Below are 23058 nucleotides of genomic sequence, written 5' to 3' on the forward strand. Positions count from 1 at the left end.
CTCCCTGACAAAAAAAATTGTGTGTGTGTGTGTGTGTGTGTGTGTGTGTGTGTACCCTCACCTGTGCATTTCTTTAGTCCCGAAAGATTTCTCTCCAGATCATTCCAAGAGTTAGAGTGTAAGGAATCCCTCGAAAACCATGCCGGACACGGGAAATCACATAAGGGAGTTTATTAAGCAAAGTGTCTCCCTGCAGGGTGAGAGAGAAAATGAGAGGAAAGGAGAAAGGAAAGAGAAAGGGCGCGCGCTAGAGAGAGTGGAAAGTGAGGAGGAGAGAGAAAGCAAGTCGGGGAGAGAAAAGCAAGAGAGAAGCTGGCGGTGAAGCCACTGAATCCCGCCGGGCTAACAGGAGACCGAGGACGGAGAAGGAGGCTTGCAAGCTGACTGATGAGCCAACAGCCAGCCAGGATGTTCACAGACTGACAGGAGTTGGGAGGCGGGGAAATGGCTGCAGCGGAAAGGGCGGGGGAGCAGCTTTGTATTACATAGAAGATTATTTAAATTTTTAATTTGTTTCTGTTTTTGCTCGTGTTTGTTTTTGTCTTGCTTTGTTGCTGTTCCGCTTGCAATAAAAGGATCTTACCAGGCACAGGGATTGGTACCTAAGAGTGGGTTGCAACACAGACCCTCAGGGGGGTTGTGTTCCAGCTGAGAGGGGGCGGAGCCACGTGCTGCCTGTTGGTCCTGTAAAGGGGACGAGAAAGGCTGGGTCCTGGAGCTGGACAGTCACTTGGGACAAAGGCAGGGCTAAAATCTTGAAAATGTTCCTGAAGTCATGAAATAAATTCTGGCTTTTATAGTTTTCAACTGAAAGCTTCTCCTATAAAAAGCGAATTTGGAGATGAAGTTGATCCTCCCTAGATCTTTTAAATGATTTTTAAGGGCACTCCTGGGATTTAGTTTCCCAGGGTTGCTGTAACAAAGGAGCACCGTTGGAGTGGCTTAAACCAACACGAGTTAATTCCTTACACTTCCCAAGGTCAGCAGTCCTAAACTCAAGGTGTGAGAAGGGCTCTTTCTCCTGGTGACTTGGGAAAATCCATTCCCTGCCTTTTCCAGGTTCACCATCACCATCATGGCCATCATCATTGAGACAGGGTCTTGCTAAGTCGTCTGGGCTGGCCTCAAAATTGGCCTCAGACTCCCAAGAAGCGGGGGTTACAGGACTGCGCCACTGCGCCCAGTCTTTTCCAGGTTTTGAGGGTCCCCCGAGTTCCTTGGCTTATGGCCCTTTCTCAGCCTAGAATCAGCAGCATGCACCTCCCGATCTCGCTGCCTCTTTCCTCTTTCTCCCATTTTTGTCACCACATCTCCTTCCCCCCACACTCCAAGAGGAACTCTGGATGACGTGGGCCCACCGATGGGCATTTTTTAGAGCCTATTATTCAGCCTAAGTTGCATCTGGAAAATCCCAATAGGGCTCGCTGAGGGGATCTGAAGAATTCCAACTCTGTCCCACGTCCCAGGCCCCTCTGCTGTGCAGCCGCTGTGGAGGAAGCTGCCGCTCCCGCACGCTCCCGTGCCTTGCGCTGCTGCCGGACCACCAGGATTCAAGTCAGTGCAGTCCCAGAGTGCAGACTAGGAAGGACTGGGGCCAAGACCAGGGCACCAGCTCACCCTGAGAGCTCCAGACAGCTGGAGACGGTTTGTGGGGTGGAGTCCAAGGGCGATCAACAAAGAGGAGGGAGCGTCACTTTGGATTCATTGCCATGACCCTCCTCAGCTCCAGCGCAGGGCGATTCCACCTGTGCCAAGGGTTGGCTAGAGACTGACTGCTTCTCTGTGACCCCCAAAAGCCTGAGAGTACTTGGCATGAAGAAGAAAAGGAAGAGGAGGGGTAGGAGGGAAAGGAGGGGAGCAGGAGGAGAGAAGGAAGAAGAGGCCGGGAAGGAAGGGAAATGGGAGGAGGGGAAAGAAGAGGCAGGGAGGGGGACAGGAAGAGGAGGAATCAACACGAGCAGATGGGATGCCATCTTTGTCTCCCAGGGACTTCCGCCCACACTGCACCTCCTGCTGGGCCTCAGGAGACTTCACCGTCCTTGGACCTGAGGGAACTCTCTAGACCGGCACAAGGGGCTAGGACCCTGACCTCTTTAGGGTGGGAGAAACTCCAAGAGGCCAACTCTGGGGACACAGTTGACATTCAGAAGGACAGAAAGTGTGGGCATAGTGTCAGGGGTCAGGGCTGGTCTGGCATGAAGAGATCCCCATAAGAGGACTGGCTCATGGACAGTAGTCTAGTGAGCATGTGCCAAAGAGGTCATCATGCTGGATGGTCCTGCTTGTTACCCAGTTCTGAGACCTGAGTCATAGGACAGAGCCAGAGTCCCTGAAGGAGGACAGAAACTGAGAAAAGTCCTGTCACACACCATGAGCAACCTGGGAACATTGTCTTGTCTGGAGCAACCATAGGTAACTGGCCTCCCAAAGGAAGCAGACATACCTAGGACTGCTGGATACTGGCCAAATTTACACGAATTCCTGGCCCATAAAGACCCAGTGCCTCTGTTGTCTGCTGGTTAGAGGGGACAGGAACAAATGAATATGTGAACTATGGGAACCCTCCCCTCCCTGGCCGTCCTGGAAAGTTGCAGATTGTTCACCAAACCCAAGAGTAGAAGCCTTTGGGTTTTATAACTCTACCAAAATCTTATTTTTATTTTCTTTATTTATATATACATACTTTTGTGGTATGGGGGATGGAACCCAGGGCCTCACACATGCTAGGCAAACACTCTACTACTGAGCTACATGCCCAGTCCTTTTTAAAATTTTTCTTATTTTTGCAGTACTGGAGATTGAACCCAGGGACACTTTACCACTAAGCTATATACCCAACCCCTCTGTATTTTTTTTTTTTTTCTTTTTGAGACAGGGTCTTACCAAGTTGCCCAGGCTAACCTTAAACTTGCATCCTATCTGCCTCAGTCTCCCGAGCAGCTGGGCTTGCAAGCATGTGCACTACAGACTGGCATCCAAAATATTTCAATCAAATTCAACATCAGTGCTTGGAGGAGCTAGAGGTGGGTGCTGAAGGGACAGGGGTAGAGGATCCCAGGACACTGATTCTCCCTCCAGCTTGACCAGTGCACAACAGTGGTGCGTCCTGGAAGCCAGGCTGAACCTCCCGTGGGTTGTCATTCCTAAGGTGCTCTTGTTAGTAAAGCAAATGAATACAGATTCCTGCTCTTGGCATGTACCAACCAGCCTTCCTGATCATAAGCAGAGATACCAATTCTGGTTTCCTATGGCAAATAATAGTAGGAAATTTGTCGGGATGGTATCTAAGGTCCCCTGAACCAGCAGGATGCTGAAGAGCAGGCTAGGAAATCCTCAGACAACAAGACGGCAATGTGGTGCCAACGGCAGGGAGCGCAGAATCAGGCTTTGCCAAGCATGATGGCAGTGGTTCTGAGATTCCACCCCTGCTCTGCAGGACAAGGACATTGCCACTCGCCTCTGGGCAGTCCTGCTGCTGCCACTAAGAATAGGTTCTAAGATTCAGATTCAGGGTCCCATGTGGGAACGACCATTTAGCCAGCCTAGGTCTCATGCCAGAGCTCTGGATGCCAGGGCAGGTGGCACCGAGGAAGGCGGGGCCATCTCTACTAACTGGGGAGAGGAGAGCGGATGCTGAACAGTCCTCGCCTGTGACACAGTCCATCACATGCAGAGACCTGGTGGTTCCCGTTGGCTGTAGAAGGCAGGCGCCTAACTCTGGCTTGCACAGAGACTAACTAGAGAATTAAATGACTGACCAGGCCGAAAAGACCCCAAGGGCCCAATTCAGGTGCTGTCTTAGTCAGCTTTTTTGCTGCTGTGACTAAAGGACCCAACCAGCACAATTGTAGAGGAGAAAAGGTATGTGAGGGCTCACAGTTTCAGAGGTCGTAGTCCATAGAAGGCCAGCTCCACTCCTCAGGGCTCGAGGTGAGGCAGGACATCATGGTGGAAGAGTGTGGCAGAGGGAAGCAGCTCACGTCATCAGGAAGCAGAGAGTGAGACTCCACTCTCCAGATACAAAATATACACCCCATAGCCACGCCCCAATTCCCACCTCCAGCCACACCCACCACTTCAGTTAATCCCTTTGGGGATTAATTCACTGATGGGGTTAAGACTCTTAAAACCCAGTCATTTCTCCTCTGAACCTTCCTGCATTGTCTCGCATGTGTGCTTTTGGGGGGCACCTCACATCCAGACCATGACAGGTGCTCACACTCAGTCATCAGTTCTCAGACTCAATGTTCAGTACTCAGATTTTGCTGGAAGTTCTGCTCAACACACCAGCTTCAGCCAGAGCTGAATGGTAGACTGCTCCAAGGCATTCCTCGAGACAGCAGAGAACATCCTGTGTCTGTTCTGCCCACAGCGGGAGCATCCGCAGGCCAGGATCTACATGGTTTCCTGGGGAACAGCTGAGGTTTGGCCGCAAGTTCAGTGTTCTGGAAGGACATGGAGGCTTGGTGGCAAAGATGTTTAGGGAAGAGGCATATGGATGGAGCTCTCAGAATGAGGCCAGAGCTAGAAAACACTCCTGTCCCGTGTGTGCTCGTTAGTCTCCACCATCAAGAGACTCTCAGTGAGCAAGGGCGTAAAGCGCCCTGTGGCCGCAAGACTTGCGCTTTCCCCACAGCCTAGCAGTTTCCAAATGGGCTCTGACACCAGGCGACTGGGTCGAGCTGACTTCTTGGCAGCTAATGACTCTCAGCCCCAGAAGTGAAATGGCCTGAAGAGGACTGTTATGGTTCAGAGGTAAAATCACCCAAAAGTTCCTGTTAATTCAGGAATATTCAGGGGTGAGATGATTAGACCGTGGGAGCTGTAACGTCATCGGTCCATCCTAGTTGGAGTGACTGGGTGGTAACTGTAGGCCGGTGGGGCGTGGAGGAGGTGGGTCGCTGGGGCTGCCCTGGAAGGGCTGTTCTTCCTGTGCCCCACCCCACTCTCTTTCCGACCCTGCCAGGAGCAGAGCAGCTTTCCCCGCTGGGCCTTCCTGCCCTGATGTTCGGCCTCATCTTGAGCCCAGAGCAATGGGGGCGGTCACCTATGGACAAGAGCTCTAACCCTGAGCCCAAATCCACTTTTCCTCTGCTAGGTTGTTCTTGTCAGGGGTTTGGGTCACAGTGATGCAAAGGCTGACTAAAACAGGGCCTCGGCCCCTGTCAGCGGGGAGAAGACACCGTGAGAGGGCGTGCCGTGCTCTGACTCCACGCTCAGGGTGGTGCGTGTCCTCCCACAGCCAGTTTGCACCTCTGGGTGTTCAGGAGTTAGGACGTGGGCCGAAGCTCCGTGATTACACACAAGGGGCCACTTTCAGAAGTTCATTTTCACTACTCATGATTCTGAGGCCTGCAGGACTAGAGAGGTCTTGGTACCTAAGACGGGATACCTCCCTCGGGGCCAGAAAAATGGTTCTGAACTGACAATACCTGGCTCTTCAGGCTCCTCCATGTGGAAATAACAAAAAGGTCACTGAGTGCTGCACATGTTAATCAGTCTTGATTATCAAGAGAGACGCGTGTTGCCGGCAGCGTGCAGGAGTATTCATAGGACTGCAGGGATCCCGTAAGAGTCTTTCCTGGACTAGTAAAACAAGTGAAAGGAAAGTGAAACACACCAGCAGCCCGGAAACCAGGCGGAGAGATCCACGGTTGCCAAGCTTCATCTGTCAGTCAGGGTCTGACAAAGGCCGTCACTAGAAGGAAGCGAGGCAGGCAGGCTTAGCTACAGGGTATTTTGTAGGCAGGTTCGGGTAGCTTGTGTAAGTTCCTCTGAGCTGCGTGCATACGAGCTTGTGGTTGGACTGTGGTGGGCCTCCTAGGAACTGCCTGGGTAAAGCTTTGTGGTGGGCTCTCAGAAGAACAGAGAGAGGTTTTAGCTAAGTTGGTGCACAGGTGGTGAGGGGGATGGGGAGCTGTCTGCTAACTTTTGTTTTCTTTGTAAGTACATCTCTAGGGCAGGAAAGTAAAACTTATTTTAAGCTTTGGATCTCATAACAAGTAGTAAAAGTTCATAGAAAATTCTAGAATCTTCCTGAGGCGAGGCCTTCAAGGCGCTCAGGCCCCCTGAGAATGAGTTTGTCCATAGTTTAGAGGAATACTCCATGGAATCACCAGGAAAAGGAACCTCAGCAGCGGTAACAATGGCAGTGGTGCTGTAGCCTCTGTCTTTTCCTTCACACAGACATTAAGCTAGGAGCCGGGGGGAGACAGGCTAAGGCCCTGCGCTTGTGGCAACTTCAGGGTGTAGAGGGGGGAACTTAGTGGGTGCCTCTCAAATGGGAGAAGAGGCGAGTGTGTTTGCTGTTGCACTTGGGAGTGTGGAATCTGTGGGGCAAGACAGCCATTCTTGGTCATATGAGAGGGATGCTTATGTATGTCTGGGAGCCGAGGCTCAACTATTATATAGAGTCAAAAACAGTCAAACTTCGGTGCTCCCTTCTTGATCCCCTGGCCTGATTGGTCCAAGCTTAGTCAGTCACTGACCCAAGCTACTCTGTTTCCTGAGATTTTGAAATCAAGACGTTTGGACCGAAGCCATCCAACGCAAATCTCCAAGGGCTGACCACACGTTTCTGAGGTAGGGCCCGCCCTGGTTCCCATCTTGGGTAGCTTTCATTTTTTCTTCCTCCTCTGAGTTGCTCAATCTCCCTTTCGAGAGATTCTCTGTTTTGGTTTGTGTCTGCCAGCTTTCACCTCGGTTGCTCGCAACCAGGAGTCTCAACCAATACAAGCATCATGGTGGAATGGAACCAAGTTCACTGTTAACACAGTGGAATTTCAACTCTCAGGGTTCGGGGAAGTGGGTGGACGGATTACTGAACAACTCCATGACTCACCGTTCAGGTGAAATCTGTGAAGGAACCTCAATTTTCTAAGAACTGATGAAGCAGCAAAACACACTGTCCAGGCGATAAGGCAAGTGGGCGGCCATGGCTGTGACCTCTTCAGGAAGAAATGGAAGAATCAAGGCCTCAGAAACACTGGCTGATGGAGGGTGTTTTAGTCAGCTTTTTCTCTGCTGTGACTAAAAGACCCGACCAGAACAATTGTAAGGGAGAAAAAGTTTATTTGGGGGCTCACAGTTTCAGAAATCTTAGTCCATAGACAGCAGGCTCCATTCCTTGGGGCTTGAGGACAGGACATCATGGCAGAAGACAGAAGGAAGCAGCTCACATGGTGATCAGAAAGCAGAGCGAGACTCCACCCTCCAGATACCAAATATATACCCCAAGCCACGCCCCCAATCAACCTCTTCTCCCAGCCACACCCACCTGCCTCCAGTTACCACTCAGTTAATCCGGGCAGGGGACTAACTCACCGATGGGGTTAAGGCTCTCACAACCCGTCACCTCTCCTCTGAATCCTCTTGCAGGGTCTCACACGTGAACTTCTGAGGGACACCTCACATCCAAATCATAACGGAAGGTGAGAGGGACTCGGAGAACTCCTCTAAGGACTCGCTAGGCACTGGATGCCCTTGGGAGGAGATATGGAGGGACAGGTCCGCCACCTGTGTCTCTTGCCCCTGCCCTGGGCTCAGTGAGGTCACTTACCTGCTCTATGTGGAAATACAGAGAACCGATACCCGTGGGGCAAGCCCATGAAGGACAGGCGTGTCCCTCTCTCCTTCCTGGGGAGCATGATGCGAGGACATTCCTTGAAGTCTCCTCAGAAGGTCCTGGCAGGTTGACTCAAGCGTGGGGGTGGCCAAATCATTGTATTTTCTTTCTCTCCTTCTCTGCACTGCTCCCCCAGCACCCCCCATACTGATCCCAAGACTAGTTCCTAAACAAACCCCCTGTGCATGAGCCTTGCCTCTGGCTCTGCTTTGGGGGACCCCAGGCTACAACAGGCTACTCTAAGCAGCATGAAGTTGGGGGACTTTTGTGCTGAGAAGCCATTGAAGAGTTGGAAGCAGGTGCTTTTAATCAAACCTAGAGACTTAATGGCCAACCTGGTCCCTGGTCCCTGGAGGGACTGGGGTACTGCCAGGAGAAAACCATTCTGGAAGGTCTTGCAGGAATCTAGATGAAACATGAGGACAGCTCAGATGAGGACTTTGCTGTCTAGTTATCGCTGTCTCTCGATCACTGACCCTTAGGCACACCTGCACACAGCCCCTTCCGAACCTGATCAACCTCATGTGCCGCATGTCAATCCAGGGACTCAGATGCTGGGTGGAGAACGTACCTACGCTCAGCCTGAGTCAGACATGCATGAGCTTCACCCAGGTGTCCAGCAGGGCCTGCAGGTGCAGGAGTCTGAGGAGAGTAGGAGCTGGTGCATGAGTGGGAGGACTTGCCCCCGAGGCCCTGGGAGAAGGTCCATTAGGAGGGGAAGTGTCTGGATGGAGGCTCAGACCCTGGGAAACATGTGGGATCCCAGTAGGTGAAGGGAGATGTGAGTGTAGTTGGGATAGTGGACATTCTTTTTTCAGAGGCAACAGCAGCCCCCAGCCTCCAGCTCCAACTTCAGCCCCTCTAGCCCCTGAGTCCTTCCTAGGCCTTTTTTTAAATATATATGCAGGCCAAACAAAGAAGGCACATGGCCAACCTAAGTGAGCGCATGCTCACAAGCAGATGTTTATGATCTTGAGTATATACACTGAGTTAAGGTGTTCATGACCTTGGCTACACACTAAAAACAGCGTGCCAAGGAAGGGAGTCTTACCTATAGCCATTTTGGGCCTGCCCAACAGGAAGTCAGGCATACAGTGAGTGCCCGGGGGGTGGGGGGTGTGCAATGAGTCCACCTAACAGGTTCAGCCTGTCAGTGTAGGAGCCCAGGTTGACTTGACTTGCAGCCATTGTGTTATAACTGCTACAATTTTCCCTGAGTAAATCTGGCCTGTTTCCCTGCATAGTTTCCCAGCACACTGTAGGTAAAACCCTTAGAGCGGTATGTAGGGTTTACTACCAGATCCTGGTTCCCTCAGTGCTGGGAATGTATCTGATATCTTTGACATTGGCTTGAGATTGTGATGGGCTGACAGATCTGACTCCATGAGAATGTTATAGGCCAGACTCTCAGGGAAATGACTAAACAGACTCCATTTTGCTCTGAGACTCCACGTTATGTAGGAAATAAGCTTCTCCCATGGGAACACCCCACCTCTGTACCCATCATCAGTTACTTAGTGTGACATGTTTAACAACACAGAATGATAATTCCTATGTAAAGAAACATTGCTCTCTTTTGATCCCTATTGCTCCTAAACAATGTACCATGTGAAACAGTGATGATGTGGATGTTAGTAACCATTCTTTAGTTTGTACCTAGGTAAGGGTCATTTTGACCCATTTCCCCCCTGTCGATGATCTCATAATGTTAATGTGTAATTTCAAACCATAGCAACAGACACTTATGATTAATGTAATTTTTGGTATAAGAACCCCTACAACCCTGTAGTTGGGGCTGTTCTCCCAATAGCCATTTTTGGGGCAATGTGTGAGACAGTCAGCCAGCTGGCTTAATAAAATCTGGACTTCTCAGTGGTGATCGGTCTGTTCTAAGTTGCGCCCCATAACAAGATAAAACCAGGTACATTCTGGCTTGGCTGAAGTCACTTGTATCCTGATTACTATATATATATATATATAGTAATATATATATATATATATATATATATAGTAATATATATATATATGACCCATATGACCCTTCCCTCGACCCAGGTTGTGGGATCCGCTGGTCTTGCTGCTTGACCGCACTTCTCTCCATACACCCCCCTAAAAAGATCACATTCTGTAATCCTGGATCTTTCTGACTCTTTCATTGGTCTCATGGCACCTCCTACCTATGGCCATCATTTCTGGAACAATCAGATAATGTTTGTCAAACCACAGTATATAGAATACAAAATGGAAAGAGCCAGATGGATCTGAGATGTCACCTTGTCCAGCACCTCCTTCCCAAGCTAATGGAAACTGAGGCTCAGAGAGGCTGTGTCTTTTGACCCCAAACTGGCTGATCTCTACATACCAAAGAGTCCTTAACCCCTTCCTTGAATCTGGTTTCACTACCCACTCACCCCCAGATGGACCATTATCCCAATACAGCGTTTGGAGCTTTGTTGGAACTTCACTGGTCCCTCAGTGCACCCTGGCCCCAAAGAAGGCTGGCCACCTGCACTCCACCCACTCTGCTGTCACCACCACCACCACCACCATCACTACTGTCACTATCAAGAAGTCCCTGTCTGCCAGAGATAAGCCAAGGGTGAATGGACTCTGGAAGGACGGGGCCAGAGGCCTCCAGGGGAAGGAACGTGAGACTACGAGGAGGTTGGGTGGTGAGGCTGCTGTTTCCTCCCCCACCGCGGCAATCCGGCTCTCCCGGGCTCCGCCCTGGCTTTCCTGCCGCCTCATGGCTTCTCGCTGCCCACCTGCCTCCCTGTTCACAGCCTCACCTGTTTTCTTCCCCCTCCCCCTTGTCCTCCTGGCTCAAGCGATCCTCTCACCTCAGCCTCCTGAGTAGCTGGGGCTACAGGTGTACATCATCACACCTGGCTTCCAGTCCAAAATAAACTTCCTGCTCCCTGCACATTCTTGTCCCCTCTTGTCCCTTCCTTCAGACTCTGGGTTCCTGCCTTCTTACTGACCCACTTGCTCTCTGTCCCAACCCCTCTTGCTGTGCTCAGCCACAGGAATGCCAAGTTCCTTGACTCCCAGCCCCAGAGACTTTATTTCACTCTTTCCCATATCATAAAATGCTTCCATGTGCGCATTCCTCTGTCCAGTGAGTGTCCCCAATTCAAGTATTTATTGATGGCATTCATATGATGGGAGGTTTTGCAGATGCTCACATTACACCCATCCGTGTGACTGGATTTGACTATACTGCCTGCAATGGAATCGTACCTATATGCTGGTCCCGTGATAGACTCTGGCTGTCTAGAAGTAACCTTTGAGGAAAAGACAAGCCAGGAAGGCCTAACGTGGCAACATTGCCACTAAATGTGTTTCATTTTGACTTCTTCTAGAAAGAATTTACAAGCAACCATGTTTAATCTGAATTTTTAATACAATGAAAGATCTAAGGAACTAGGCAAATAATTGAGTTATTTAAAACTATTTTCAGAATATAAAATAAGATCAGATATACAATCATTCTGATTTTTGAAACTGCATGTAATTTGGACTATTCCCTGTTACTTGGATATTATGTTTCACTGCTTTGGTAACCATGTGACAAAGACCGAATTAGAGTTCAACAAACTGATTGATATTGCACTAGAAAGATGAATAATTCACATCTATATTCTAACAGTTATTTCTTATTTGATGATAATTTGGGCCTTATATATTTTAATGTATTCTTTTAGGTTTCTATCTGTTCCCACCTTCACTATATCTAGGGGCATAATTCATTCTGTCAAGATGCTATGGCCCCTGAAAGTTAAGTATTAATAAGTTGATTGAGATCAAATTAAATGCTTCAACAGCTACTTTTACAAATATAAGTAATGAGTTTTTTGCTCTCTAATTTAAACAAAGGCTTAAATGCCCAATGACTGTAAGTATTTCTGTGTTACTACAACTAAATATCATACTTCCCAATGGGACTAGGATCATGAAGAATCATCTAATGGACATTTGACATAGCAATAATAATAGCCTGGATCTTGGCATATCCAGGATATTCAAAAAAGCAAAATTGATCTCATGGACCCTGCATCTCTAGTTGATCAAAAACTTCCTAAATTAGATGGTATATTGTTGAAATGATATGTTTGCTACTAATTCTTTTTTGTATCATGAGAATAGGTTGCCATACCCTCGGAACCAAGATCTGGGACCTCCAAGTTGCTGCCCATCATTTGCATTTAAAAACTAGGAAAGGGGGAATATGCGGGCAGCCATCCAGGGCTGACAGAATCAGGCCTGGCTGAGCCATGGGACACGGAAGCCTGACTCCCAGGAACTGGCGGTCAAGAGACTGTTTCCCACAGTCTGGGGTAGGGGACTCTGCAGAGCGGCTCCCCTCTGAGGAGATGCTCCTTCCACTGGGGGGACCCGCCATGGCAGATGGCCTCCCTAACCCCAGCCCACCCTGTTCCTCACAGAAGCAGCTCACCCTGGTCCCCCTTTCCCTGACGACTCTAAATAAAGGGAAGGTGGGCTCCTCCATGCAGTTAGAGGCCAGGTGTTGGCATGGCTCAATCCGTCACACCCCCTTGGATTTAAAAAGATCATGGGCTCCTGTGGTTATTTAATTAGATAAGTTTCTTAGTGATTAATCTACAGCCGGCACCTGCCTCGACAGAAACCCTTTCCCTCACCCGCGCTGGACGGGGCAGGAGTCCCCGGCAGGTCACGGCGATGGGTCCAGGGGCAGCCTCTCGTGGGTCTGTAGGAGCTCCTGAAGCTTCTGCTCCAGCTCCCGCGCCTTCTGCCTCAGTTCCTGGGCTGACTCTGCCTTTGCCCCCTCATGCAGATGCTTTGAGTCTTGCACGAGGCTGACCACGTCCATCAGAAGGAAGAAACCTGCGGTGGCCGCACCCATGAGCCGGGTCCCTTTGGTCATGGCCAGAGCTGTGCCTCCGAAGGCTTTCTGTACCTGCTTAGCACTCCGGACTGAGACTCTGCCGGTGGTCATGAGCCGCTGGGCATTAGCAAGTAAGCGGGAGTTGGTTTTGGCCAGCTTGATGGCCCGGATGTGCTTCCCGATGTCTTCCAGCACTTGCAGGAAGTTCTTGGTTAAGGAAAAGGCTCTGGACGCACCGAAGCCCACGACCTCTCTAACCACCTTCATCCTGTCCGAGCTGGTGGACAACAGGCCGCTGGCTTCTGCTTGGGCTGACAGAGTGTTTGAATGCTCCACGATGATAGTGGAGACTGTCGTCACAGTGGCTGCTGTTCCCAGCCCCACCCCAGTGGCAGCAAGGGCCAGACTGACCCCTGCTGTCACAGGTGCCAGAGCCAGGCCAAGGATGGTGAGGATTCCAGAGACGGCGCCGGTGGAGTTGGCCACTACGTTGGAGATGGTGCAGTCCTTGTGCACCTTGTCCACCCTGTCTGCAAGGGCGTGGAGTTTCTCTATGTGCGCCTCCAGCTCCCCTCTCACCTGGGGGAACACTTCCAAGAACCTCTCCCTGTCCAGCATGTGTCCTTGGAGTGTGGCTTTGTCCTCCAAGGTGGTGTTTCCTTTAAGTTTATGCAGAGCTTCATATAGCGCATCTGCTTCCTCCCTGGAAAAGTAAAGACCAAGTGATTAAGAAAGACAGTTTGCTTATCTGCAAAATGGGCTCAGTAAGCTCAATCCTGCATGAATCTCAGAGCTTTTACTATAACTCAAGTGAAAAAGAATTTTTCTGATGTACAGAATTTTTCTTCCGATGCTAAACATGTTGGGTGCATCATAAATGCTCCACGGTCCTTAATAAGGCGATGGATGTGTGAAAGTCATCTTAAGACGCGCGTTAGTGGTAGGCATTTGATAAAGCACCTCACTCAAGGTCAATGCCATCAGTACCAAACCATTTGTAGAGCAGAAGCTCTGTATCTGAACAAAAGAGAATTGAGAAACAAGCAAACAAATAAGACCCCTTAATTCAGAAAATGCTAGGGAAGACTTAATGCTCAAGGGAAAGCTTCTCTTTGTCCTCAGCTACTGGGAAGTGATCTGTTGGCCCCTGGAAAGTCCTCCTACTTTGTATGTGTGGGAACTCCGGCCAAAAGATCATACAGGTGAGCATCCCTAATCCAAAAATCCTAAATCTGAAATGTTCTAAAATCTGAAACCCTTTGAGCACATCATATTGCTCCAAGTAGAAAGTTCAACACATGACCTGATGGGACAGGTCACTATCAAAATGCAGGCATACTAAAAATAAATTTACCTTCAGGACACCTACATTAGGTATAAAGAAACAAATGAATTTCACAGTTAGACTTGGGTCCCATTATGTATCTGTAACTATTTCAAAATCCAAAACCAAAACAAAACAAAACAATTCAGGATCTGAAACTCTTTTGGCCCCAAGCATTAAAGGATGTTTAACCTAACAATATAACATCCGATGGGGGCTTCTGTGCTGTTTCTGGCCTCCAGAGGAACTGGAGGCTAAAGCCATAAACCTCCAGGACGGCGACTTCAGGTCCGCCACGAGGGCGGCACGTGGTCAGGCCCTGAGAATGCTCACCTTGGTTGTTAACTTGACTGGATTGACAAAAGCCTAGAAAATTGGTGAAGCACACTTGTAAGGGTGTCTGTGACACTATCTGGAGACACCAGGCACGTGAGTGGGGAGACCCGCCCTGATTGTGGTGGCCCCATCCAATAGGCTGGGACCAGGACAGGACGAGCCGCAGAGGGGGAAGCTCCCCACCGACCACAGCTACCTGGACAGATCAGCCTCGGCCACCAGGCTCTTCCAGGCCTCTTCATTCAGCAGGAGTTGCAGATCCTCTCTGCTCACTGTGTCCTGCAAATACTCAATGACATCCTCAGTGAAGCGCTCGTCACTCTCTAGTGGGGATGAGAGCATGGTTAAGAGACAGCGTGGTAGAGGGAAATAGCATCCTGGCTGCTGTCACATGGGGGACTTTTTTTTTGCAGTGCTGGGGATCACGCACCGAGCATCGCACATGCGAGGCAAGCACTCTACCACTGAGCTACACCCCAGCCCACCTGGGGCACCCCTGTGGACTGCTGGTGTTATAGGCTGAATTGCGACCCCATATCTACACGTTAAAGCCCTTCACCCAGCGACTGTGTCGGGAGATAGGACCTTTAAGGAAGTGAAGTAATTAAGATGAAATGAGCTCACAAGGGTGAGCTAATCCACAGGCCCGGTGTCCTTACAAGAAGAGGAGGAGGCACCAGATCTTCCCCCATCCCCATGCGCAGAGGAAAGGTCATTTGTGGGCCCTGCAGGCCAGGAAGACAGGCCTCACCAGAAACCCCCAGCATGGCCTTTGGCTTCCAGAGCCGGGAGAGGGGAATATCTTCTGCTTCAGCTGCTCAGCCTGGGGTGGTTTGTGATGGCAGCCCAGGAAGGCTCAGTGCCAGGGAAGGGCATGGTGCTTTGCAGAGAAACAACGTGTTCTCAGCCCAGGGCAGCCAGGAAGGGAGCCTTTCAGCTGGGACAGCAGAACGCTCCAATGGCAGCTTCCAGCTGCCCTGGGCCTGTTGTCCGTCAAACACTGTTCACGGTGTCTTCAAACGGAGTTTTATCCCATCTATGGTTCTGAGATAAGTATATTGGGTGGATCAAAATATTTATTTATTTATCTTTTGTGCCAGGGATTGAATTCAGGGACACTTAACCACTGAGTCACACCCCCAGACCTTTTTATATTTTATTTAGACAGGGTCTCCCTGAGAGTTCTTAGGGCCTCGCTAAGTTGCTGAGGCTGGCTTTGAACTTATATCCTCCTGCTTCAGAGTCCCGAGCTGCTGGGATGACAGGTGTGCTCCACAGCATTTAAAAAAGGAAATGGAATCAGTAATAAAAGTGAATCAAACATAGGAAGGGTATTATTTTGTAAAATATTCCAATATACATATATACAAAAATGTGTATATGTATAGATAAGGGTATATATGTGTATATATGTCTACATGTGTGTATATATACATATACACACATATATATCTTATCTAAACTCCTGGGACGTAGAATGTTTTAAGAATTCAGAATTTTAAATGTTTTTACAAGTACTTTTAAATAATTTTTATTTTTAATTGACACATAATTGTATGTTTTTGTAGGGTATGGTAAGATATTTCAGAGTACTTGTTATATCTTTTTTTTGGGGGGGTGCTGGGGATTGAACCTACAGCCTTGTGCATGCAAGGCAAGCACTCTACCAGCTAAGCTATATCCCCAGCCCCCTTGTTATGTCTTTATTACAAACATTTGTCACTTATTCATGTTGAGAACATTAAAACTCCTTTCTACTAGCTATGTTGAAATATGTAATTAAATAGTATTTTTAATCTTTTAGAAAGGTAATGCAGGGCATATATGATGTTATTTCTTGCCAGTCTTAGCAATCAAATGCATTAATATTTTAATAGTGAACCAAATGAATATTCACCACACACCTGTAATCTTAGCCACTCAGGACGCTGAGGCAGGAGGGTTGCAAGTTCAAAGCCAGTCTCAGCAACTTAGTGAGACCTTGTTTCAAAAAAAAGGTGGGGGGGCTGGGGTGTGGCTCAGTAGTTAAATTCTCCTGGGTTCAATCCCTGGTATCAAAAAAGAGAGGGAGAAATGACTGTAAATAGTCTCTGGTCAGTTCAGGGCAGGGTCACTGTCCAAATGAGTTGCCCCACAAGTGTGTCGTTTGCAGGGACCTGCAGGTAAGGTCAGAGTGCCAGTGTGTCTGTGCATGTGTATGCTGGGACACGACATAGAATGTGTCTCCTACTGTGTGTGTACCACAGGCATTGTGCTTGTTTCACAGAAGGAGAAAGGGGGACAGGAAGTGGCTGTCCAACACCAGCAGCCAGAAAGCTGAGGATCTGGATCCAAAACCAGGCAACCTGGGCAACTTAGAGACCCTGTCTCTAAACAGTAAGTAACAAGTAGGGGGTGGGGCGGGTTCACAGTGGCGCCCGCCTATAATCCCAGCGGCTTAGGGAAATGAGGCAGGAGGATCACGAGTTCAAGGCCAGCCTCAGCAACTCAGGGAGGCCCCCTCTCTAAACAAAATACAAAAAGGGCTGGATGTGGCTCAGTGGTTTGGCGCCCCTGGGTTCAGTTCCTGGTACCAAGAAAACAAACAAAAGTGCTGGGGATGTGGCTCAGGTTGGGGCGGCCCCGAGTTCAATTCCTTGTACTGAGGGGGAAAAAATCTTGTGATTTCTGCACCCTACACTATAGTGTAACTGTGGGCTTTTTAGAAAAATTTAAAAAAAAAGTCTACACGCCACCGAGTAAATTACCTGCAGAGGCTTTCTCGTGTTTATGGAGGACCCTCGGGGACTGGCTGTGGAGGGGATTTTCAGGAGGGTGGAGGGGGGCTGCCCTGGCCCATCCTGGTGCTTTCTCCCCGGCCTGGGCTCCCGATGACGCTGCTGGCCCTTTTAGTAACAAGGGTGAGCCTGGGGCCGGGGGTGTCCTGCGGCAGCCCCGCTTAGGGACCTCAGGCCTCCTGGGAGCTGCACCCTCCTCCCCTCCAGAGTCCTGAAGCGCCATCTGTGCTGACCGGGTGGCCCAGGCAATGGGGGAGGGGGAGCGCTGACGTGGACAGCGGAGGGTGGGTCTGCCCTGGTTTCGTGTCAGATTTTCCTTTTATTGGAGGCAGCCAGCGTCAGCCCCGCCCAGGCGGCGCACCTGGTTAGACAAGCAGGTGCGTCTCTCTGGCTGTGCAGGCAGAGCCACATCCTGTGCAGGCAGGTCCACCTGCCACTGTCGGGATCCAGGCGGAGGGGGGAGAGGGGACAGTCGGGGAGGGCCTACTTGTGGCAGGCGCTGGCCCAGGCCACGTAGGTTATAGGTGAGCTCAGGCGAGGAGCTCGGGGTCACAGTGGGGTCAAGTTCAGTGGCATTCTGAGTCACTCTGTGCTGAGCCCTCAGAGCTGTGCAGGACCAGAGCTGGAGGGCGCAGCCCCTCGAGGGCGAGGCCCAGGTCGGCCAGCCTGGGAGAGGAAAGGGCAGGACCCCCTGGGTGGCTCTCCACCCGCTCAGCTGTGTCCCCGCACCACCTGCGTTGGTGGCTGGGGGTGGGGTGGGGGTGGGGTAGGGTGGGGAGGAAGTGGCCAGCCCCTGAGAGAGGGCAGGGACCCTCCTCTCCCAGCTCCCTCCTTGAGTCCTCTCAGGCCGGTGGGCTTGGGCGGAGCCTCCCCAGTCCTGGGTCGAGCAGGAGCAAGCGGGACTACCTGGGCAGGTCTCGCGGGCGTCTGGGTCCATGGCGCCAGCAGCCGCGGCTCCGAGAGGTTCTCCTCGCGGCTCCCCAGGCGTCCAGGCTGAAGGGGAGGAGAAGACAATTGGGGCTGGCATGTGAGCCAGCTGTGGCAAAGGCCTCCTGAGCTGCCCGCGGGGGTGGCAGCGGAGGCCAAGCGGACTAAAGGGAGGCTGTCTCCCGGGCTCTGCGGCTACTATTTAGAGAACCTGAGTCACCTTCCCCGGCTCCCTCTGCCCTCGCTCTCGGCCAAGGCAGAGGCCACTTGTCCTGGCAGGGACAGGATAACACAGGTGAGGAGGCAGCCCTGTGGAGACGACAGAGTCCACACAAGGAAGCAGGAGGAACGTCCTGGCAGCTGCTGAGGAGAGCAGCTCATGCTTCCAGAGGGCTCCGCACGCCTCATCCAGGGTCACACCCGGAGACACGGAGGGAGCCACCACGAAGGTTCCTAACGTCCCTGAGATTTCACAAGAGTTCTCGAGGGAGGCCCCGAACCAAGCCTCTGGTTCAAATCCCGTGGTTTCCCCGACGATGCCCGATTCCCTCGCGTGTGTATGTTTGTAATCAACTCTTGTCCTTCCACGTCAATGCCTGGGCCCTGGGCCCACATGTCCCTCTTGGTACATGCACCCTGCTGTGCTCTGCCTAAACCTCTGTTACTCCATTTTGTCAGGCAGTCGTTTGCCCGGCGCTAAGGGCTGAGGTGGAGTGTTTCCACACCTTGTTTGTACAAGTGAACAATCACCATCTGCCTGGCACAGCCAGAAAGCATAAATTGACAAATTAATCGTGATAAGAATTACCACCCGTGAACCTACTGAGTTAGTCAGAAGCATCTGGAGGCCCCGGTGGATCAAGCTCCTATGGAAAAACCCAGGCCCACAAGCTTATCAAACACATCCACCTCCAAATAATGCCAGTCCTCACTCGGGACCCATCAAAGGAGGGGCACCCCAAGACTGGGCATGGCACCCTGAGCTCATCACCTGGTCACAAGCCTTGCCCAATAAAATCACCACAGTGAGGAACCTCGAAATCTCTGTCCTGGCAGGGCGAGGGTTCTCCTGCCCACCATGAAACACCAAGTCCCACTCCAAAATGACACTGTGCGACTACCTTCCGTCAGGACATGACCTTGTGCTTGGACAGCACTGACCCTGATCAAGTTCTGCTGGTTCTTCCTCTTGTCTGACCACCTACAGTGACTCCGCACTCATGTCTGTTCTGCCTTTGCTCTCAGTTCAGCCTCCTGAACCCCATGGCGGCCTCAGCCCCCTCTTAGCTTTATCGTAACCCTTATCTAATCACAGAAAGTGTGACGTGTGACTTGAGTGTTACAGATGTTAGAAATTAAGAATGAAAGGACCTGTGACCGCCCGGCTTATGACCATCCCGGGACCCACGCGTAATCAGGGAACAGCCACTGAGCACAGCGGTGTGGCCTGTGAATTTGCTACTCAGTAAATTCAATAAATTGTCAATAATTCTGACACTCGTTCTCTTCTCCTTCCAGATCCGGTTCCTTGAGATGCCCACGGAGAGACCTGCCCCCACACTTCCCCAAACCACCCAGCCAAAGCCCTGGCCCCGAGCAACTTCTTCCTAACGCCCTGCTTCTGAGGGGCCATGGGTCTCCACGGTGCCTGCGCCCTCGCTAAGAATAATAAACGCGACTTGTTTGATGGGCTTTGGGAATGGCCCTCATGGCTTTGGGCTGGAGGACCCTGGCTTCCGTCCTGTGAGGAGAGCGTGGACCCAGGCAGCCGTGAGGCATCCTGACAGGCCCGCCCAAGGTGGGCAGTGGGTTCTTCCTTCTTTGCAAGCCACACTGGCTCTGGCCATTCCTGGGTAGGTCCCTCTTTGCTCTCTGACCAGCTCAGTGACTCCCACGGCCCCCAGGTGGCTGTCTGCCCAATGACAAGCGCCCTTCCCGGCTGCCTCTTCTCTTGGACGCTGGATATCCAGGTGACGCCTGGGCCCTCTCAGAGCTCGCAGTGACTGTGTGCCCCGGTCCTGACCGTAGAGACTCAAGGGCCTCGTGACAGGAGAGCGGCCTGCCTCTTCCACTTTCTTCCTGCTTCGAATGCTGCGTGGCCCAGAGGCAGGGTGGTGTCCCGAGGTCATGAGACACGAGGATCAGGAGTCAACCCAGAAAGCCAAAGGGTGGGCACTTGCTCTCACCCTTCCTGGTCACCCTAGGTCACCCTAGGACCTTGTCTGGGGCCTGGATATGGGACAGTGCTCCCTGCTGCTTGGCGCGCAGGATGCCCCATCCCCAGAAGGGCTACGGTTGGGAGAAGGAGGCACTGAGAGGGGCCCAGGCGGTGCCAGGCCGGGCCTGCTAGACAGGGAGCTGGGCCCGAGCTCTCCAGTGCGGCGGGACGGAGCGGCTCAGCACGGCCTCTCCCTCCGGGCTGCAGGCATCCTCCCTTCCTTGGGGTGAGGGTAGCGGCTCCTCCCGAGGACTTGTGAATGACCACCCAGCCACCTGCCGGGTGGTGGTGCCTCACCACCCCTGCCCTCCCAGCACCTGGGTTCTAGCACCTTTGTGAGCTTTCAGCTTCTCAGCTGGGCCCTTACCGGGGCTGCTCCCTCCCCTGCTCTCTGAGCTGAGATCCTCAGCCTCCCCAGGCCCTAACCCCAGAATGCTGGGCGTTCCTGGGGTACCTCGGCCCCTGTAATGCTTCTGCTCGTCTGTCTGCCCCCCGACTCCGGGGCACCCACCCCCGCCGGGGCCCTCCTGTCTTGCTGCAGCCAGCACTGGGCCCAGGACCAGCCAGGAGGGCTCCTGTCCTGAGCCCAGCTTACCCAGCAGTGGAGCCGCAGGGCCATCACTGGACATGACAGCAACTAGCCTCTGGGGCCACAGCACAAGCTCAGTCTTTCCACTTGTCTTCTTTTCTCTTCAGTACTGGAGATTGAACCCAGGTGGGCTTTACCACTGAGCTATTTCCCTGGTCCTTTTTGTTTTTTAAGACTGGGTTTGGCTAAGTTGCCCAGGTTGGCCTCCAACTGGCAATCCTCCTGCCTTAGCCTCCTGAGTCCATGGCTGGGATTACAGATGTGAACCCCCCCCCCCCCCCCCCCCCCCGGTTTTGTTTCTGTTTTCTGCCTGGAGAACGTTCTTTCTGTTGGAGAACGAACAGGGCTAGGACTCAGACTGAACACAATCACCTCGCTGATTTCATGTACTTTCGACAGTTCTACCAGATTTGTGTTTTCATTTATTTATTTCCTGTGTCTCCTCTCTCCAGCCTTAATATTTTGTAAAATATTTGAAAGACATAGGGCCAGCTAACGTATAAGGAGTGGCAGGTCTGGAGCGCCACATTCCAAAGTCCCTTGGCCTGGCACCACCCAGGACCAGGTCTGAGGCCAGCTTCGGGCAGACGTGCCCCGATCCTGCTCACCAATGCTCCCTGGGATTTTTAGGGGAAGGAAGTGGAGGTCATTTCGTCGCTGCCCTGTCTGCTCTTCCAAAGACCCACAAACTCAGGAAATGCCAGCTAATGTATTTTTAAAACTAGCAGATTTAAAATGGCTCATGGCATCCATTGCGGCACCATTAGCATTGGGTGGGGTGGGGGGAAGTTCCACCGGCGACGGCCCAGCTCCTGGGGGTCTCTAGCTACAGACAGCAGAGTGCGTGCGAGGGCCGCCAGCGGGCGGTGCTTAGCACTCAAGAGCACAGGGACACTCCTCCGCCAAGGTCCGTCGGTGCTAGGGTGTCCTAGGCCACCCTTAGGAAAACCAAGAAAGAAGTAGCAAGCGAGGGAGGACCCCAGAGGCCCGGCAGAGGCTGCACCAGCCTGGGGGCTCGCTCAGCAGCTTCGCCTCTCCCCTTCAGCCTGAGGGAAGCAGTCCCCTCCCACATTCCCCTGGGGCAGTGTTTCTCCAGGGGTGACCTTCTGGACCTGGTCTGGTACAGTCCTGCCCCCACGTCCATGGTCGAACTTTGATCTCACAACCACGAAGCTGGATAGTGCTGTGGGCTCCCCTGCAGGACCCGTCTTCCTGTCCCCATGGAGCCCCTCGGTCCCCATAGCCCGGCACTTCTGCATTCAGGTGCATGGGACGGCCTCTTGTTCCATCACCCACAGGCCTCTGTGGAGGCCCAGGGAGGCCAGGGAGGCAGAGTCTTGCCCTCTACCTGCTCAGCCGCCTTCACGGGACCCTGGACAAGCCCTCCCCCTCCCAGGCTCCCAGGACCTCGGTTTCCCCGCAGGCCCTGACCCAGAGGAGGTGCTCAGAGACCGGGCGGGAGACGAACTCGGGGCGCCTTGCAGGTCAAAACCAGGGCTTCGGCCCCAGCGGGCCTCAGCAGCAGTCCAGGGTGCCGGGCCACCAGGCGCTGGGTCTTCTGCCCTCCTCCATATGCTTTGACACCTCCAAATTTCCCAAAGGTATGGGGCGCCCCTGACATCCACCTTCCCTCTGGGGTCACCTGGCCATGGAGCCTGGGCTGCACTGAGGGAGCCTGGTGACCTATCTGAGCAGGACCTCACTCTCTCTTCTGTGGAAGGGGACCGGGGACACTGCAGGCTCTCCTCCTGCTTCACTGTGCAACCTGGGGCTGATTCCCTGGCTTCTCGGAGCTCATCTGTAAAATGGGAACAATAACACAGAGCGCCGGGGAGGGCGAGGAGCGGGCCGACATCCCACCCGGACTCACCAAGGAGGACTCTTCCCCTGGCTGAGCTCACACAGGCTCTGCTGTCCTGGCTGTGCAGATGCTGTCGCCAGATGTGGTGACTGAACACATCCTCCAGGCCAGATACACCCAGTACTGGAAAGGGAAACTGAAAGTCACCTTTGAGCTGCTGGCTGGCTCCACCCTCTGCCCCACTTCCTCAATGACCCACTTAGAGGGCACCCCGTCCTTCCAACCCCGCAGCATGCCCCCCTACCCCGTGGCTGCTGCCTCTGCCCGGCCTACCACACACCCCGGGCGCCCCTGCTCCCTTACTGGCCATTGCTGAATTGGAGCAGGCAGCCTCTGGACATCTGCTTCTGAGGATTCTTCTTCCAGGAGCATTCATCCTTCCTGCTCATTTGTAGGACCCCCAAAAAGGAGACCCCAACTCTGTCCCTCGGATCGACGGCAACCCCAATCAACCGCAGGAGGCGTCACTTGATGCAAACCGCGAGAGGTGTTTATTCCAGCGCTCTGGGACCCGACTTGTGACTCACGCAGGAGT

At 52.2% G+C, this 23058-nt stretch overlaps 1 protein-coding gene and 1 long non-coding RNA gene across 3 annotated transcripts; one reads left to right on the forward strand and one right to left on the reverse strand.

Annotated features, from left to right (window-relative positions):
* The first annotated feature begins 5760 nt into the window (after positions 1–5760).
* LOC306661201 lies at positions 5761–8294 on the forward strand. Its single transcript, XR_013763827.1, has 3 exons — positions 5761–6151; positions 6288–6582; positions 6692–8294. It is a non-coding gene; the product is annotated as an uncharacterized lncRNA (long non-coding RNA).
* Positions 8295–10929: 2635 nt separating this feature from the next.
* Positions 10930–22828, reverse strand: LOC306662503 (apolipoprotein L3-like). 2 transcript variants are annotated; one of them, XM_079142238.1, is made up of 4 exons: positions 22533–22828; positions 17835–17921; positions 14348–14474; positions 10930–13194 (listed from the first exon to the last, which is right to left on the reverse strand). In XM_079142238.1, the coding sequence occupies exons 2-4, from the start codon at positions 17863–17865 to the stop codon at positions 12318–12320; spliced, it is 1035 nt and encodes a 344-aa protein (XP_078998364.1). In that variant the 5' UTR covers positions 17866–17921; positions 22533–22828; the 3' UTR covers positions 10930–12317. The 2 variants fall into 2 exon arrangements, with proteins under 2 accessions (XP_078998364.1, XP_078998363.1); XM_079142237.1 differs by lacking the exon at positions 22533–22828 and having other exon boundaries at positions 17835–18035.
* Between the last annotated feature and the right edge of the window lie 230 nt (positions 22829–23058).

The sequence above is a fragment of the Sciurus vulgaris genome (assembly GCF_902686455.1).
Source record: "Sciurus vulgaris genome assembly, chromosome: 5".
NCBI lineage: Eukaryota > Metazoa > Chordata > Mammalia > Rodentia > Sciuridae > Sciurus > Sciurus vulgaris.

Coding starts and splice junctions, on each gene's coding strand:
- LOC306662503 (XM_079142237.1), bottom strand. CDS start 17,955: ATGCCAGCCCCAATTGTCTTCTCCTCCCCTTCAGCCTGGACGCCTGGG. Junction 14,475..17,834: donor CGCCCGCGAGACCTGCCCAG/GTAGTCCCGCTT, acceptor CATCCCCACTAG/AGAGTGACGAGCGCTTCACT. Junction 13,195..14,347: donor GCCGAGGCTGATCTGTCCAG/GTAGCTGTGGTC, acceptor TTACTTTTCCAG/GGAGGAAGCAGATGCGCTAT.